General features: G+C 38.6%; 1 protein-coding gene across 1 annotated transcript in view; it reads right to left on the reverse strand.

Annotated features, from left to right (window-relative positions):
* Positions 1-1377: 1377 nt before the first annotated feature.
* LOC124777166 overlaps positions 1378-20336 on the reverse strand; it is a 686524-nt gene continuing 667565 nt past the window's right edge. The window contains exon 7 of the mRNA XM_047252473.1: positions 1378-4687. Within this exon, the coding sequence (XP_047108429.1) occupies positions 4246-4687 (442 nt within the window). The 3' untranslated portion in view covers positions 1378-4245. The remainder of the gene's footprint in view (positions 4688-20336) is intronic.

Below are 20336 nucleotides of genomic sequence, written 5' to 3' on the forward strand. Positions count from 1 at the left end.
GCGCGTAATTGCGCGGCGGCACTTTGAATGATCGGCGAGTCACAACACCTTTCACCCAGCCACCAACATTTGTGCAGAATCATTTATCTACATCTTCAGCATCCTGATCCACAAGTCAATGCTGTCTAATGCCTCCTATAGTTTTGTAGCAACCTACAGGGCTGTCCCCCCTCCCCCCAGTCAAGGGCTGCATCTTAGGGGGAGTGGCTGCATGGCCTACCTCACTGTAGTGTCTAGGATATGTTGCCTACCCTTTTGGATAAGCACCCCATTGTGTGCCCATCAGTTCATGCTCCACCCAGCATAGACCCATGCGATGATATCCATTCACTATGGCTCCCAGATGTACACCATGGCCTCTGGATACAGATTTCTGCAGTACCATGTAAATCAACTTCACCTTTACCATCTTCATCAGCAGCCACATGCTTCTGTGCCCCCTGTGGTCACTCTGGTCCTATTGTGACTCATGCAACTTCCATAAAGCCTCACCCTGCCTCTGCCTTCTGCAGAAAACTTTCCCGATGGTTGCCCCTCTGAACTACGCACCACCTGCATTTTCTAACCCAGCAGTTGGTGTATGGGTAGGATTGAATGTAGTGATGCCACCTGATGACACTATGGAAATCTAGTAGCTGGCACAACATTATTGTCAACTGCTGTGGTGCCAATACCCACGGTGCACATGTCATCAGGAGCACACTTTGATGAGACCACACCAGAATGTGGCATATAAGTCAGACCAGGACTGAACTGAGTCAGTTATGGTGTGATCTGTGGAGTGGGTGGTTAGTATGGTATTGGTTTGCCTAAGGTGTCTACATTGTGGACCCTATTTGTCATACACAGAACTTTGATATGATGTGGACTGGACTTTGCTTTGGAATACGAATATAGTTTGCACAATTTCTGAGAAACATATTGTTGTGAATAAATTGGGGTGAGTCTTTATTAGTAGTGTTTAGATTGCCTTTTGCAAAAATTATGAATGTAGATATGAGAGCGTCAAATACAAAGTTCCTTGAAGAGGACATTGCAATATTACAGCTGCTTCCAGTATGTATACAGTTTACAGATAGCAAAACTACTTTGAAATTCAGAGCATTATGACGAGAAGTCTATTGAACTGGACATGTATGATATAAACTAAAACTCTCACTCTTTCTTACTGTGTGCGTGTGTGTGTGTGTGTGTGTGTGTGTGTGTGTGTGTGTGTGTGTGTGTGTGTGAGAGAGAGAGAGAGAGAGAGAGAGAGAGAGAGAGAGATTTGATGACAAATTTTTTGATTTTGTATAGGTACACTACCAGATATAGACAGACACCAGACACTTTATTTGTTCAATATTTTACAAATTAACGTAATTATTGATTATGTTTAAGCAAAACATTCAGATGCAGATGTCTTGTGGCACAGTGAATCATGTTGCACTAACTGCAGTTACAGAATGCATTAGTCAAGGTTTTATGGTCTTTTACATTTTATTACAGAATGGAATGTCTCTGAAGGTGCACTAGACAAAAACATTCAAAGACTTTGATGTATTTTATTGTGCAGGTTTTTCAACAATACACAACATTTATTGTGCAAATAATTAAACACTTCATCTAAAATTCAGTGTTTTTATGTAATACAACATTGACATAAGTAAATAATTGACAAATCAATTTCAGTCTTATATCTGTAAAGCTTTTCTTTATAGAAATGTTGATATTAAAAACTAAGAATACCACCTCATCAAAAAATGTTGTCAATATAAAAGCAGTAATAAATTGTGATAAATCATTGGTGGTTCAAAAGCAGGTACTTTCAAATTAAGTTTCAGTTGGTTGCTCTGTACGACAACTGCACTTGAAGCATAATATACAATTACACAAAACAGCTTGTTTACTAAGTGCAGTAACTGCTCACTCTCCTAATTCAGAACAGGACTAAAGTTAACAAATAAAATAAATTGTGACATTCTAGAAATATGTACAAAAAGACTTCTGGCAATTAATCTTCCACTGCAGCAAAGAAGTTAAGTTTTCTTTAGTGTTGTATTTATCATGTCGCATAGTCATATATACCGTAAAAAATTAACTAATGCTGAAAGCAGAAGGAATTTTTTTACTTTTAGAAAACCGACTTGATATTAGACGTGCTGCACTTTTGAGGGGAACAGGATAGGGAAGAGAATACATTTTGAACGTACACATGGAAAGAAAACTATTGTGTTTTCTCAGAAAAATTAAAATTAAAGTGTTCACTTCAGTACATAAGAAAAATATTGGGAAAAGATGAATATAGTTTGGAAAAGAACAGACAGGTTACACTTTATAGTCTTGCTTATTGTGCTCAATCACAGAAAAAGACATGTTAAACTGTATAGCAGTTTTACTTATTGTACTCAAGGACAGTCAACAATTTAATTTTTTTGTAACGTAATTTAGAAATCATCCTTAACTGACTGCAAGTAGGGAACTTACAGAATATCAAGATGAACTTCAGGAAAGATTTCCATACTGCTAAATAAGTATTAAATGAATTGACTAATACAGGAACTACAAAAAAAATCAAAAGTACTTGTTTTTTATCATGAGGAAACATAAATTACGGCAAAAAATTTACTTCTACAATAACTCTGTTCTTCTCCTCTTTTAGATACATTAAATGATGCTCATGACAACTCAGAAACAATGGGAACTCTACCAAGTAGCTGTTCCTTGTAGGATGGAATACATAAGTATAATAATATTTTCTTTCACTGATCCTACCTTATTTAAAGTCTACAATAGTAATAATTTACTAAAGGGAGACTGATTAGAGAAACAGAAGAGTACATAATTTTGCTTATCCTTGTTTTGTGTTTGGCTGAATGTCTGGTGCAAACTTTGCAGGTGGATGTCATTTCATCTTACTGTATGTCCAAACAGAGGCATCTGCAAGGTGGAGCAAGAGGGTACACATGGACCACCCCCCTCTCCCAGATTTGGAGTGCAGGGCTTTTATGCAAATATTTAGTGGATAATCATTAATTCTCTGAGGTATGATAAGTTTTTTGTCATATTAGCTCTAATGACATGACATGTCTGGATAATGAATAATTCATTTTTTGTATTTACATTCTACCAGAAATTTCCTACAGCATTTGTCCAATGTATCAGATGCGTAGCTATGTAGTGTGTTGACTGTGGTTGGTGTGTTTAGAAGTATCACGGTATTTATGTTAATGTGGAAGTAACATAGTGTGAAAGCTAGTGTCATCTCATAGTATACTTCTCCTGAATAACAATAAGGATGCCATTGAGTTTAATGTCATTATCCAGTGGATGTATGTCTGTCAACAATAGCACATGCCCACATACAAGAGACTTATTTATAGTACCTTCATGTAAGACACTGGCACATATATGTATGGTCAGGAATCTTACACCACCAACTCTTTCCCCATGGCCTATAAATAAATAATGGTGACAAAAATTTCTTTGAACACCAGAATCCAAACCCACGCACCATCATATGACCATGCTCTAATAATGAGATGTGTTTAATATATCCTAGTACAGTGTGATGAAGACAGAATGAAAATATCTATCTTGGAGGGCATCTTACGAGTTATCGTACACAGTCAATTCCTTAGGATAAGCGTAAAAAGTTTTGCAAAATGTATTCAGAAACATGTAGTTATGAGATTAGGCCAATAAAGAGCAAAAATTAGCCGTATACAAAATTGGCAGGATGCTTGAAAGAAATTGGGGTGCTGAGGATCCTTTGTAAAATGTATTTAATAAATCAGCAGTGTTTTTCCCTTATACAGCAAATTTGTGCAATAAACATTGGGTTTTTACCATCCTCAAAAAATTAACTTATTCATTTCTAGCTGGAATATCAGGAAGAGCATAGAATGAGACTGCTTCATATAATCCATTCGTAGTCACACTTAGACAGTAAAGAAATGTTTAAATAGCTGTTATACAATACATTTCTCCATACCTCGTGGTTTGTTGATGTACTGTTTCATGTTTGTGTTTTGTTTACCTTAGGTGATGAAAATCGTACCTTAACATTTCTGAACTTCACTTAACTTTCTCAAGTCTGAATTTCGTGACTAATTCGAAATGACATTTCAATGTGTAGTCTTTCACAGCTTGTTCTAGTCCACATATGACTTCCAGTTACATATGACCTACACTGTATATAGTAAATAGCACAAAGAAATAAGACTGAGCTCTCAGGAATAATAGTTACACATGTGATTGTTGTGTTCAAGTCCTGGTGGTGACGAAAGACTTGCGCTGGATGTGATGGCTGTTGTTGTTGTTGTGGTTGTTGATACTGATGGTTGTGAGGAGTGTGGAATTTGAGGGTGTGCTCTTGAGTGGGATGGGTGTATCAACAGCAGCAGCTGGGGTGAGGCTACGGGCACGCACAGCTCGGGATGTAGCAGAGGCAGAGGGCGGTGTGTTGGCACCCCCTGTGCCCCCATCTGAGCCAGAGCTGCCCCACGGCAGGCCCAGGCGGCGAGCCAATGCACGCAGCACACGCCGTTTCAGCACAAAAATAGCTGAGATGAGCACTCCTTGCAGCACGTTCACAGTATCAGGAATGTACCAGACCCACGCTGGGGAATTCACCCACATACCTGACACCACATCCAATGTGAATGTCAGGCCCATCACCACAAAAAGTTTTGCATTCATCACCACCCTGCAACAGAAAGTAGCCATCTTACACTGAGGTGAAAAAGTAATTCTTAGGCCATTGTAGCGATACATCATCAAATAGAAAGCATTTACAGCACTTACATACAACGATCACATTACTGCACTAAAGATGTGAAAAAGTCAAATGTTACTTAACTCTTGCATTATTTGATATTATTAATAATATGCACATCAGCTGGCTCTACTAAGAAATTCACAAATGGAGTAGAAATAACTGGCTAATCAGAAATCCTTTAAGTGCCTCTTAAACTCAATCTTATTAGCAGCTAAACCTTTTTATAGCATGTAAGTTATTGAAAATGTATTGTCCTTAATAATGGACACTTTTATTGATCAAAAAAAGAGACATTACATCTTTGTGTAGGATATTTTTATATCTGGTATTGATTTTATGAATTCAGCTGTTGGTTTGTAAAATAGATATACACTATGTCATCAAAAGAATCCAAACAGTCCCAAAAACATACGTTTTTTTATATTAGCTACATTGTGATGCCACCTACTGCCAGGTGCTCCGTGTCAGTGACCTCAGAAGTCATTAGACATAATGAGAGAGCAGAATGGGGTGCTCTGCAGAACTCATGGACTTAGAATGTGATCATGTGATTGGGTGTCACTTGTGTCATATGCTTGTACATGAAATTTTCACACTCCTAAACATCCCTAGGTCCACTGTTTCTGATGTGATAGTGAGGTGGAAATGTGAAGGGACACATGCAGCACAACCTCGTCAGTTGACTGACAGAGACTGCCAACAGTTGAAGAGGGTCGTAATGTGTAATAGGCAGACATCTATCCAAACCATCACAAAGGAATTCCACACTGCATCAGGATCCATTGCAAGTACTATGACACCTAGGAAGGAGGTGAGAAAACTTGGATTTCATGGTCGAGCAGCTGCTCATAAGCCACGCATCACACCAGTAAATGCCAAACACCACCTTGCTTGGTGTAAGGAGCATAAACATGCGATGACTGAACAGTGGAAAAAACGTTGTTTAGAGTGATGAATCATGGTACACAATGTGGCAATCCAGTGGCAGGGTGTGGGTATGGCAAATGCTTGGTGAACGTCATCTGTCAGCGTGTGTAGTGCCAACAGTAAAATTCGAAGGCGGTGGTGTTATGGTGTGGCGTGTTTTTCATGGAGGGGGCTTGAACCCCTTGTTGTTTTGCATGGCACTATCACAGCACAGGCCTACATTGATGTTTGAAGCACCTTCTTGCTTCCCTCTGTTGAAGAGCAACTCGGGGATGGCAATTTCATCTTCCAGCATGATCGAGCACCTGTTCATAATGCATGGTCTGTGGCGGAGTGCTTACACAACAATAACAGCCCTGTAATGGGCTGGCCTGCACAGAGTCCTGACCTGAATCCTATAGAACACCTCTGGGATGTTTTGGAAGGCCAACTTTGTGCCAGGCCTCACTGACCTACTTCGATACCTCTCCTGAGTGCAGCACTCCATGATGAATGGACTGCCATTCCTGAAGAAACCTTCCAGTACATGACTGAAGGTATTCCTGCAAGACTGGAAGCTGTCATCAAGGCTAAGGGTGGTCAAACACCATATTAAATTCCAGCATTATCGATGGAGGGTGCTATGAACTTGTAAGTCATTTCAACCACATGTCTGGATACTTTTGATCACATAGTGTATTATTTATGACAGATTTCATTAAAGCAGTAGTTAGTACACCCAATTCCTTGAACAGGCCTCTGCAGGATTTTCTTGAGTTTAAAGAGCAAGTAATTGGTATTACATACTTGTGTATTTAAACCGGGGACCAAGAAACGATGGAGAGGCTTTGTCCCGCAGTAGCCCTCAGTGGTTCACAACCCCACAACAGGCCACAGCTGTCCACCCACCCAGCTGCCACCCTGCACCGCACCCAGAGAATTATTGTGCGGTTCGGCCCCCAGTGCCCCCCCCCCCCCCCCCCCTCCCCCGGGATCATCTCATACCAGAGATCAGTGTGAACCCAAATGTTTTTGTGGTAAAGTAATTATGGTGTACGTGTACGTGGAGACAATGTTTGCACAGCAGCTACCAACATAGTGTTACTGAGCTGGAATAATTACATACTTTCATATCACATACTTTTGGGCTTAGGAAACTTTAGCTTAGTTCGATGAATGAAACTCCGCCACACCTCTCCCCAGATAAAGATCCCATCTGATATGGTGTGAAAGTAACAAAGAATTATTTTATGTATCAGTTGTGTCTGATAACATCTGCATTACAAATTAAGATTTGTTTAAGCACTTTAACATTTCTGTCATATTCACCTGCCAAATGAATAAATATTGTCAGCCCTTTTTATTAGCTTGCTGTCATAATTTGCTGTGAGAAAACCTCTTACAAGTTTTGTGATTTATACAGTCACAAAATATAGCAGTAGTCTGTAATTTATTGTCTAACAGCTTAAGCACATTCTTTCTGTATGTATAAATAGCGTTCTCAGTATTGGAATTCCTTAGAAATCCAAACTGTGACTTTGACAATACAATATTTGTAGTCAGATCGTTAAGAAGCCACTCATATTTTACCTTTTCTAAACTTATTGAGAATGCTGACAAAAGTTAAATTGGGCAGCAATTTGATGGTATCTCTTTATTTTCTTTATTATGCAGAGGTTTAACTTCAGCATGTTTCAGCCAACTGGAAAATTTTCTGGTGTTAAATGTCCATGATACAAATAATTAAATTTGATAATAAACTCAGAACAACTCTCTTTAATTAACTTTGTTGAAGTGTTACAACAACCAATAGAATTTTTTGATTTTATTAACTTTGTGATGGAAATTACTTCTTCTAGTGTGGTGTGGTTCATGTTCATATTACTGAAGTTATTTGTAATGGTTGGTCTGAGATTTAACCTAGCAGCACATACTGAACCTGACAGCCTCTTCTTTTCAGTACCTAACAGTTATGAAAAGCTTGTTAAAAAGTGCACACAGTGCGGGAGTATCATTTACTTTTAAACCCGTCTGCTGGTTCTCATCCATGGTTCTGCCAGTTTCCTCCTTCCCTACAGCACAGATTGTCTGTATTCAGTTGCTTGATGTGATTATCTTTTCTTGTAATGCATTTCTTCATAGTTTGTACTACTGTCTTTAACATTTTGCACTACGTCTTGCAATGAGCTGTAGCGTCTGCTTCAGGGATGCTTCTGACTGACAGACACAGTTTTCTTTTTGTGCTAGGTGATTCATTTATCCATTGAGAAATTTACTGATTTTTTGCACACTTTGAACTAATCTGGGCATAAACCACTCCATTTCTTTAAAGAGTTTCCTAACATAATAAAACTTTTGAGTCCAAACATCAGTTTTAATGTAAGGAATACATAAGAAAATTTGTTAGAAGGATCTAGTAATAGGTGAAAAATCAGTAAAATGGAAAGTTCATACGACAAAATGAAGAGTGTCTACAATTTATATAAGGTACCAGTATATGGCAGTGAGCCTGTATTATTGTATCTACAAAGGACAACATGTTATTAACAGGGGTAGATTAAAAACACACGAAAAAGAATAATAATAAAAATTATGTAAGTGCAATACATACTGATGTTCGTAGTAAGATGTAACATTGTGATTTATTAAAATACCAAAGGTCAAGGACATCACTTCCTGCAGTCTTTCATGTATCCAGTCGTGGGTGACTTGTTTAGTTGCCTCAATGATTAAGTGATGAGCATTCAGGTCTTTGCTGATTTGTTTAATACAGGATTTCTTTGGTGTATCCTTTCTCCCTCTCTTTCCTTAAGCCATTCTTTCCAGGTATCTTACTGAGCTGAGGGAATATTTTATTAGGCCTCTTGTACAAATGCCAAACTATTACAGTCATTTAAATTTCTTCTTGCTTGCCATATTTTACTGTGATTAACTTATTTCCTTGGCATGCTCAAATATTATTCTCAACATTGTCTATAATGGCAGAATTTCAAAGACAGTTTTGTGAAGCAGAGACATCTTACTGAGAAAACTTTCCATGCAACTTGAAGAGGGCTATCACTGTTGGTTCCTCTTAGAACATTCAGTCTTGACCTTCCTTCGTGACATTAAACCAGATGATTTCCTGCTGTGCTTCAATGTTAGCTTTACGGAACACTATGATTGAGCAAGCTTTCATCAATAACGACAGAACTGAGATCTTCAAATGTTGCACTACCAGTTGTTACATCTGCAGACAAACTTCAGTTCATGTTTTCTTTTGTGTAGACATACACAGTCTCAACACACACAACCCACAGAAGCATCCCATGTGCAAGTGGTCAAACAATAGAAATGTCAGCCATAGAGATAAGCAAGACAGATGAGGCACAAAGGTTAACAATAATATGTATTTACCATTCACCCAGTGGTGATATAGATACTTTCACTGCAAAACTAATCCAGATTCTAGACATGGCTTTGAATCCTAAAGGGAAGGTTCTCATTTGTGGAGACTTAAATATAAACACACAAAACCCAGATAGATTCTGTAACTCATTCTTGAATATATTGCGCTGTTATAAGTTATCACCATTAGTTAACAGAGCCACGAGGATAGCCAAAAACTCATCATCAACAATTGATCACATCATCACAGACATAGATAAAGAAAGTTGTGAAATTATTGTAGATAACCTTGGCCTTTCTGATCACTCCTGTCAAATCCTAAAATTAAACATAAATATAGACAATACAACTAAAACATACACATACAGAAGGGTTTTCTCCAAACCAAACAGATCAGAATTTGCCAAGCAAATAAACAGTATAACTTGGGAAGAAGTGTATGCTGAAACTAGTGTAAATAAGAAATTTTCTAAATTCATGTCACTATTTAAACTCAGATTTGATGAAGCATTCCCAGAGGTGCAAACTGCAGTACACTCACACAAAAGAAATACCTGGGTGACCAAAGGAATAAGGAAATCCTCTGCAACACTCAAACAACTGAACAGGTTAAAAAACTACCATAGCGATCCTGGTTTCCTAAACTACTACCACACATACAAAAGAATATACAGAAGAGTATCATGAGATGCAAAAATAGCCCACAATGACAGTATTATAGAAAAGGCAGAAAATAAAATTAAAACAGCCTGGACTGTTACCAAACAGGAAACAAACAGTAATAAATTAAAAACAGTAAACATTCAAATTAAACATAATGGTGCTATTATACATAACCCAAATACACTAGTAAATACTGTAAATGAGTACTTCAGCAGTGTTGCTACCAAGCTACAGCAAAAGTTTGGCAAAAAACAGCCTGAACAAAAATTGAACTATATGGATAACTCAATGTTACTGTTACCGACTTCTACAGAAGAAGTAAAGATGGTTGTGAAGAATCTAAAGAATAAAACATCAGCAGGTTTAGATGAAGTGCCAGTGTGCTTACTGAAGGACTGCACTGACAGCATACAACATCCTTTGGCACACATCATAAATGAATCTTTCACTGCAGGCTGCTTCCCAGAATACTTAAAATGTGCAAAAGTCCTGCCTCTATTTAAGAAAGGCGATCCAGAAAATATAGAAAACTATAGGCCCATCTCATTACTCTCATCCTTTTCCAAGGTAATAGAAAATATAATAAAAAAGAGACTAATGGATTTCCTAAACAAGTACAACCTACTGTGTAAAGAACAGTTTGGTTTCAGGCCAGGAAGAAGCACAGGTTCAGCAGTAGCTCACTTCACAGATTTTGTCTTAGAAGCACTTGACGAAGGTGAACATGTAACAGGCATATTCCTTGACCTTAGCAAAGCATTTGACACGGTAGACCACAAAATACTACTAAACAAAATGGAGGCACTAGGAATAAGGGGAACAGTAAATAATTGGTTTCAATCGTACTTGGAAAATAGGGTACAGTGTGTAGAGATCTCACAAACGAAGTTCAGCAGATTGACAAAACACATTTCCAAACCAGAACATATTAACATAGGAGTCCCTCAGGGAAGTGTGTTAGGGCCAATACTCTTCCTAATATATATCAATGATTTTCCCCAGAGTGTCAAATACGGGGAAGCAATACTATTTGCAGATGATAGCAGCATCCTTATCAGTGATGAGTCACCAGACAAATTGAGAGACAAAGCTGAAGAAACTCTCGATCATGTATGCAAGTGGGTAGTAAGCAACAAATTAACCCTCAATATTAAAAAAACAAACAGTATTAATTTCCACATAAATAAAAAACATAATGGCATAGGCCTAAAAGTTAAAGATGAACTTATAGATTGTGTCACAAACACAAAATTCCTAGGAATGCATGTTGACTCACAGCTTAACTGGACTGACCATATTGCAGCACTAGAAAAGAAAATTGCTACTGCTTGCTATGCACTCCGGATAATTATGTCAGTATGTAATAGTTTATGTGCTAAGACTACATACTTTGCATATGTGCATTCAATAATTAATTATGGCATAACCTTCTGGGGTACAAATGTGCAGAACATACAAGCAATTTTCAAGCTGCAAAAGAGGGCTGTACGAATAATAACAAAAAGCAGCAAGAGAGCTCACTGTACGGATTTATTCAAAACCATGGGAATCTTGACAGTACCATGTGAATACATCTTTCAGACTGTGATATATATAAAGAAACACATTGACCAGTAGACACAAAACAGATCTATACACCAACACTGGACTAGATCCTGCCACCATTTGCATCTCATACGAAAAAACAAAACAAAAACCCAAAATAGTTTATTATTTAATGGAATAAAAATGTATAATAGACTTCCAGAGGAGATCAAAGCTGAAACTGGAATATATGCCTTTAGGAAAGCTGCAAAAAATTATTTAGCAGATAAATGTTACTATACTGTAAAAGAATACTGTAAATGACATGTGTTCACCTCAATTCATGCAAGAGTACCTTTGTAAAGTTATATTTATCTGTAATTAAGATTGGTGTGTATTTGTTTTGTGTAATCCATGCAAGAATACATTTGTAAATTTATATTTATTTGTAACTAAGATTGGTGTGTATTTGTTTTGTGTACAAACGATTAAGTTGCACCATAGAAATATGTACTACCAGAAGTACTATTATGTATATACTCATTCCATGTATACAGTTGACGACATCCATACAACACAAGTTGTCTACGGATGAATAAATAAATAAAAAATAACAAAATGATGAATATGTTAGTGTGCATGTGTTCAGCAGAGTTAATATTGTTCTGTCATCTTATATCCTAGGATTTTAATGTGTTGGTGTGTATTCTAATTCCTTTCAACAATTACATCAACTCCTAAATGCCAGATAATCAGATAGACTGCAGAACAGAAAATTAACTGACACAGAAAAAATGCCTGGACCTAATCATCTTGTGGTGTTGCAGTTCTTCTTATGTTCGTGCTTGCTACAAAAACAGGATGAAATTATGCCTTATGCACCTTTTCAAGGTGTTTTGCATAAGGCAGAATTCCTCATCCTATTGACTGGACCTAGTGGTCTCATCATAATCATCATCATCATCATCAGCCATCTGAAATTCAATGGTGCATGACGGCTTAGTCAAGACATATCCATAGATTATGGTCTTCAGTGATATGTATCCACACTGCTACTGCCATTTTCTATTGTCATCTGCCCAACCTCCATTAGATCATTGTATTGATCTATTGCAGTCTTTTGGCATTTGGCAAAAGACTTCTTTGATCAACTTACCAGCCACTTGCCTGGCTACATTTTCCATCCACCTCACTTCATTTTTATTAGTTACAGCATTCAGTCAATTATGTTTTCTGATCCAGTTCTGCAACAACTTCTAGTCATATTCTACAATTCAGTGAACTGTATGATGGGTGTATTTCCCGTTATATCACTTATCAGGGCTTCTCCCTGTTCCATTCACTTACAGCACTTGGGAAGAATGATTATTACTCTAATTTTGTTCACATGAGCCTTACATGAGCAACTTGTAAGGGATTGTAGTATATTCCAAGAGTCATCATTCAAGTTGGCTCTTGAAACTTCATAAGGGGACTTTCTTGAGACAGTTTGTGTCTGTCTTCAAGTATGTGCTATTCAGTTTTGTCAGCATCTCTTTGACACTCTATCATTTGTCAAATGAACCTATGACCATTTATGCTGCCCTTCCCTGTATACATACAATATCCCTTAATAGAACTATATGGTGCAGTTTCCACACACACGAGCAATATTCTAGGAGGAGTCATATGAGTGATTTGTAAGCAATCTCCTTCATAGACTGTTGCATTTTTCTAGTATTATAACAATAAACAGAAGGCTGTCACCCGCTTTACATAAGAGTGAGCCTATGTGACTGTCCCACTTCGTATCCCTACAAAGTGTTTCACCTAGGTGTTTGTATGAGTTGACCAATTCCAAGTGTGACTCGATACTGTAGTCATAGGCTCCTATGTTTTATGTTTTCATTTTGAAGTGCACACTTTCACATTTTTGAACATTTAAAGCAAGTTTCCAGTCTTAACACCACTTTGAAATCTTATTCAGATCAGACTGAATATTTGTGCAGCTTTTTTCAGACACTATTTCATTACAGATACTGTGAAAAGTCTGAGGTTGCTATTAATGTTGTCTCCAAGGTCACTAATGTAGAACATGAACAGCAAGGGTCCCAACCTTATTTAGATTATGATAACACTAATGATATTATCATGAGCAAGTCAAGATGTGCTACAACCTATGCTGATCTGTTATCTTGCCTTAAGTGCCTGCTCTAGAAATAAATATCATCGTAGCCCCTGAGTCACAGATTTTTTTCTGTTGAGATTGACCAGATGTTTATTAAATTCAGAAAATTTTAACGAGTCATGGGATGAGGGGAACAAGAATCATTCTATGCAATGGATGATCACCATCAGTGAAGGGCAACATCAAGTCCTTGAGCGGACTTGAAGTAGGTAAAGAAACCGTGCACCAACAGTCTTGGCAAATGTCCTCTCAAGGTCCATTGGTGCTGTCGAGTAGTAGATTTATTGGGCTAATGTTTGATGTTCACAGCATGAGCAGATAGAAATCAACCAGCAGTGATTTATATATCAACATGAAAAGCAACATGTAACGACTTTATAGGGTTTCTTACATGCAGTTTAAGAACTTTTGTGCTCTCCTTGCACTCCAAATTATGTGAGTTGACTTCTCTCTTTGGTATTGTTCATTTGTTAATTTTTTCATCAAGTTCCATAGTTTCAGGGGTGTGGAACAAGTCAAGGTATGCATTTAAAAAAATCATAAAAATGTTATCTTTATACTGATTTAACAATAAACTATCACTATACAGCTTAAAACTATTCACACTTTTGTCATCTAAATTTAAGTGAGCAAATTAATACGAAAGCTGCTACTCTGAAAAAGCTAGTGCCTTATCAGTTTTACTATGTAGCTACTGTTTGGCAACCTTGTATCCAAGCCTTCTTTCAAGTTTCTTTGTTGCATAGCCTGCTCCACTTGATTTTCCCATTCTGCACAGGGTCTTCTCTTTTTCTCATATATGGAAGTTGCCAACAAAGTACTTTTTCAGCCAATTTCATACCTTAATCTCATCACATTACCACACCATTTTAAATCCTATTTTTTCACCACTTTGGTGATGTATGTGAGTTTTCATAAGTTTTCTTAATTTGTTATTTGCGATTTTCTCAGATGATATTTTTCAAAATCTGTAAATACTAAGTCTTATCTGCAGTACATTTCTATCGTGCAGCTTTAAAACAAATACTGCTGCTTGCCACATCGTTAACAGGACTTTTCAATCCCTGAATGCAGATATTCAGATAATTTGTAGAAACAGTGGCTAATAATATATGCTTTCCATTTCCTTTTGAATTGGTAAGGTTCTTGATTTCTTGGTTTATGATAGATGGTAGTTTGTTGAACATCATCTCACCAGAGTACATAACTCCGTTCAGAATCCTAGATGAGAAGGCAAAGTGTACAAGAAAATTAGTTCTGTGCCAGTTTTTGCCTTGTGAATGTGTAAATCACAGTTCAACTGAAACTGATTTTGATCAGCACCAAAAACATTAAGGAGTAAATGTATTGGTCAGTGAGTGTAAGGGCTCCAGGATCCTTAAAAGATCCTACAAGACGTACAGTAATCTGCTTTACATAATGTGCTTGCTGCTCACTTCTTCTGAAAAAAAAAAGTTCATTTACTTTAAGTGTATTGCCACAGAAGATAATTCCATAGGAGGACATGGAGTGAAAATATCTCAAATATGCCAACACTTTCTTTAGGTGAACACAATGGTAGATGCTTCTGAGGATACAATATGTTGATTAGTTTATCTATGTGTTAACTCTTATTTTAACTTGTTATTCAACTAGACAGCAAAGAATTTTATGCATTGTCTTTATGTAGTGGGAATGACCCGTTATGTGTACTTGTAGCTCTGATTTTATTGTAAATCAATTTGAGGCTCTTAAAAATAGTAAACATATCTTTTGTCATGTATGAAATATGGTATAAAACTAGCTATAACTACTTTTAAAACTGATCATAGATTAATTCCGTATATGTGACTAGAAAAGTGTTAAAAACATTGACAAAGGAGAAGAGATATGGATAAATGTCTATAAATCATATTTATAATTATAAAGCCTATGGCATAGATTATACAGCCTTCAACAGAGGTGTATTAACAGATAAGAGCAATGTGTTTCCAATAACAGATGCATGAGGTTCTCTATGTTCTCCATTATAATGATGTCCTTTCTATATGGACTGGCATGTCTAAAGAATCACTGCCCCCCCCCCCCCCCTTTCCCCTAAATCCCTTCAGAGCCAGTTTATGGCCCAAATGACACCAACTGCTGCCTGGAGCACCAAGCTGAGAAGAAGCCAGAGATGCCACAGTTCTAAGACTTCTACAAAGGACATATCATGATTTGTTGCTGTTGCTTGGGGCACCAAGCTCATATGGGTGCCTAAATGCTGGATTTGTGTACATTGAATATCACTGTTAATTGATTTGTGTACAATGTGTATCACAATTGGTAGCAAAAACTGAAATGAGTGAATGATTATGAGGAACAAGTAGGTGAGGGGGACACCAAATGATAAGTTGCTTGTGTGGGAAAATGTTCATGAACCGGCCCTGACAACCAGCTACTAGCTTACTTAGCCAAAGTGGGCATAACATCATAAACAGCCATGTATAATCTGTTACTGTACGTATCATGACTTCACCCTACACAGGTAAGTTTTAGCATATGACTATGGGGTTTACCAATATTAGCTTTGATTTACATTTTTGTTTTATAATACATCCAGATATAACCGCATGTAAGTGCCACATTATGTGCTACACTCTCTGAACAATTCTATGTCACTGACTCAGGAGGAGTGCAGCTCTCCCACCTCCCTTCCCCTCTTTGACTGATCTAGCTGAATATTGCTTTACACTTTATTGAATAATTCCATTTACATCTAATCCCTTCATGTACCTTCACTGCTCTTACCTATTAATACATCTTCTTCATAGGCTATCTAATTTTAGTGCAATAATTATAATTTTGACATAGCATAGGCATTATCTATAGCTTTTGCCTTTTGTTATAGTTTTAACACTTGGCTAGTCAGATATACATATGAAAATTGGAATTGTGTTAGTTTAATGGAGTTAACCTGTGATCAGTTTTACAAATATCTGTAGATAGTTTCATACTGCATTTTTACAGGTGTAACAAAATTACGGAGCCTGAAGATGGAATAGTGTAACACCAAAATCAACAGCAAGTAAAATAAGACCCATAAATACTGCTCAAGGTGTCATCTGTACTACACAAAGGTATGGTAAAAGCTGTTGTCCCATGACCTATCAGAAGATGGAGCTATGGAGATTTTATACAGCATGTTTCATTTGGTGTATAACCATTAATGTCAATTTCTACTGCTAACTGGCCTTTACTGCTCATTGAACCGGTATAATATGAGTCTTCGGTATAATATGAGTCAGGATTTAAACTTTTAGCTGTGAATCGCATGCATCTTATGCAATCATTTGAGCTGTTTAACTTGTTGTCAGTTTTTCAGCTCTTCATCTACTGTTGCAGGATGTTCTATAATTGCAGCAGATTCAGCCACCTAGTACAGAAATAAATCTGGTTGCCCAGATTGGTGATAACTGACTGCCATGTCTTGCAATAAAACAGAATGCAGCCAGCCTGAAATTGTCCCAAAGTATCAAGTTGCTGGAAACTTCGTGGCTCTGACTTATAGGGCAGTCTATTGGTAGTTTGCAGAGCAGGCTTCAGGATCCAATTCTGCACATACTAAATCTAGCGTATGTGTGAACTGATTGCAGGTATATGCTTAAGCATTGCCTTATGAGTACCAATTAGAGCATGAGTGAGCAGGGAATGTGGGCATAGGATTTTAGTATGGAATAAAAGAAGCACAGATGCCCAAGTGTCTTGCACCTAATGTCACATTGCTAGTCATTATCTGCCTCAAATGACCAAACAGGTGAGGGGCATATCCAGCATACTTGGTAATGGCATATGGACTGGCAGAATGTTTTTGCTGACAGTGAGACTTCCTCTCCAGAACAGCTGTTTCTAGGGGTAGTGGCACATTTGGTATGGTACCCTACTAATAGTACTATCAGATCCTAAAATATCTCCTCTCACACTCTGTATCATTGTGTTTGTGAGCAGAATCATGCACAGTGCAGTTCCAACCAACCTAGCCTGTGTCACACCCTGGGCCATACAACACACACGTCAGCCTAGCTTGTTCGTGAGACTGTGCAGCTAATGCAGCCTGCTGGGCTAGGTCAACACCATCTTTCCCATCTAACCTTGGCCCTTCACTTCCCCATCCAACCAGGCTGTGCACTGTGGCTACTCGCCAGGCCAGCCTGTAATCTCTGCTGGATTACTTTCTGTGCTCATCTGCAAAGGCCTTTATTTATCCTCTTATATTGTTGTTTCAAATAACTATGCATGGAATCATTGACAGTAGTTTCCATTAATGTTGGAGCTCGCATGCTTCACTGTGGTGCTATTTTACACTTTTTTTCCCTCCTGCGAGTTACAGTACTTACATACACTGAGGTGCAAAAGTCATAGAATAGCGATATGCACACATATATATGATGGTAGTATCATGTACACAAGGTATAAAAGGGCAGTGCATTGATGGAGCTGTCAACTGTACTCAGGTGATCCATGTGAAAAAGTTTCTGATATGATAATACAGACACAATGGGAATACAGACTTCCAGTGCGGACTGGTAATTGGAGCTAGACGCATGGACATTCCCTTACAGAAATTGTTAGAGAATTCAGTATTCTGAGGTCAACAGTGCAAAGAATGTGCCAAGAATATCAAGTTTCATGCATGACCTTTCACCACAGAAAAATAGTGGCTGGCAGCCCTCATTTAATGACCGAGAGCAGCAGCATTTGCGTAGAGTTCTCACTAATAACAGACAATCAACACTGTGTCAGATAACTGCAGAAATCAATGTGGGACATATGATGAACATGTCTGTTAGGGTATGTGTGGTGAAATTTGGCTTTATTGGGCTATCGCAGCAGATGACTGACGCAAGTGCCTTTGCTAACAGCACATCGCCTGCAACACTTCTCTTGGGTTTATGACCGTATCAGTTGGACACTAGATGACTGTGAAACTGTAGCCTGGTCAGATGAGTGCCAATTTCAGTTGGTAAGAGCTGACAGTGGGGTTTGAGTGTGGCACAAACTTCATGAAGCCATGGAACCAGGTTGTCAACAAGGCACTGTGTAAGCTGATGTGGCTCCATAATGGTGTGGTCTGTGTTTACATGAAATTAACTGGGTTCTCTGGTCCAGCTGCACCAATCATTGACCATCTGCAGCCATTCAAGGGCATCATGTCCCAAAACAGTGATGGGATTTTTATGGGTGACAATGTGCCATGTTACCATACTGCAATTGTTCATGATTGGTTTGAAGAACATTCTAGATAATTCAAGTGAATGACTTGGTCATCCAGAGCACCCAACATGAGTTCCATTGAACATTTATGGGACATAATTGAGAGGCTAGTTCAGCTCAAAATCCTACACCAACAATGCTTTTGCAATTATGGGTGTCTACAGATGCAGCAAGGCACAGTATTACTGCAGGGGACTTCCAACGAATTGTTGAGTCCATGCCACACTGAGTTTCCGCACAACACCAGGCAAAAGAAAGCCTGATATGATATTGAGAGGTATCGCATGACATTTGTGACATTTATTTATGACATTTTTGTGTGGAGCCATCGTAATGATGGCTTTCGCAAACATCAGACTTAATACTATGGTTATATTTACATTTATAAAATACACTGTATTCTGTAGCTGCTGCTTCTTATGTCTATTTTTTACATTTATCAAATTACAACTGATATGCTAATGCCTCATGTTACAATCACTATCTTAAAATTTGTTGAAGGAATATAAACATTTTTCTATCAAAAAAGATTTTAATTTTGTTTTAAAAACATTTCCCGTGTACGTTCTTAGAGAGTTTGGTAGCTTGTTATACCAAATCAAACCACTGATATATGGACTTCTATCAGTCACTTTTAACATTGTTCTAGTGTTGTGATCATGTACATCACTGCCCTTGATTGCTTCTGCTCGTTGACTTATAAAAAATACAACTATTTTGAAGATGTACAGAGAATATATTGTCAGATACACTCCTGGAAATTGAAATAAGAACACCATGAATTCATTGTCCCAGGAAGGGGAAACTTTATTGACACATTCCTGGGGTCAGATACATCACATGATCACAATGACAGAACCACAGGCGCATAGACACAGGCAACAGAGCATGCACAATGTCGGCACTAGTACAGTGTATATCCACCTTTCGCAGCAATGCAGGCTGCTATTCTCCCATGGAGACGATCGTAGAGATGCTGGATGTAGTCCTGTGGAACGGCTTGCCATGCCATTTCCACCTGGCGCCTCAGTTGGACCAGCGTTCGTGCTGGACGTGCAGACCGCGTGAGACGATGCTTCATCCAGTCCCAAACATGCTCAATGGGGGACAGATCCGGAGATCTTGCTGGCCAGGGTAGTTGACTTACACCTTCTAGAGCACGTTGGGTGGCACGGGATACATGCGGACGTGCATTGTCCTGTTGGAACAGCAAGTTCCCTTGCCGGTCTAGGAATGGTAGAACGATGGGTTCGATGACGGTTTGGATGTACCGTGCACTATTCAGTGTCCCCTCGACGATCACCAGTGGTGTACGGCCAGTGTAGGAGATCGCTCCCCACACCATGATGCCGGGTGTTGGCCCTGTGTGCTTCGGTCATATGCAGTCCTGATTGTGGCACTCACCTGCACGGCGCCAAACACGCATACGACCATCATTGGCACCAAGGCAGAAGTGACTCTCATCGCTGAAGACGACACGTCTCCATTCGTCCCTCCATTCACGCCTGTCGCGACACCACTGGAAGCGGGCTGCACGATGTTGGGGCGTGAGCGGAAGACGGCCTAACGGTGTGTGGGACCATAGCCCAGCTTCATGGAGACAGTTGCGAATGGTCCTCGCCGATACCCCAGGAGCAACAGTGTCCCTAATTTGCTGGGAAGTGGCGGTGCGGTCCCCTACGGCACTGCGTAGGATCC

The sequence above is a fragment of the Schistocerca piceifrons genome, chromosome 2 (genome assembly GCF_021461385.2).
Source record: "Schistocerca piceifrons isolate TAMUIC-IGC-003096 chromosome 2, iqSchPice1.1, whole genome shotgun sequence".
NCBI classification, from domain to species: Eukaryota; Metazoa; Arthropoda; class Insecta; order Orthoptera; family Acrididae; genus Schistocerca; species Schistocerca piceifrons.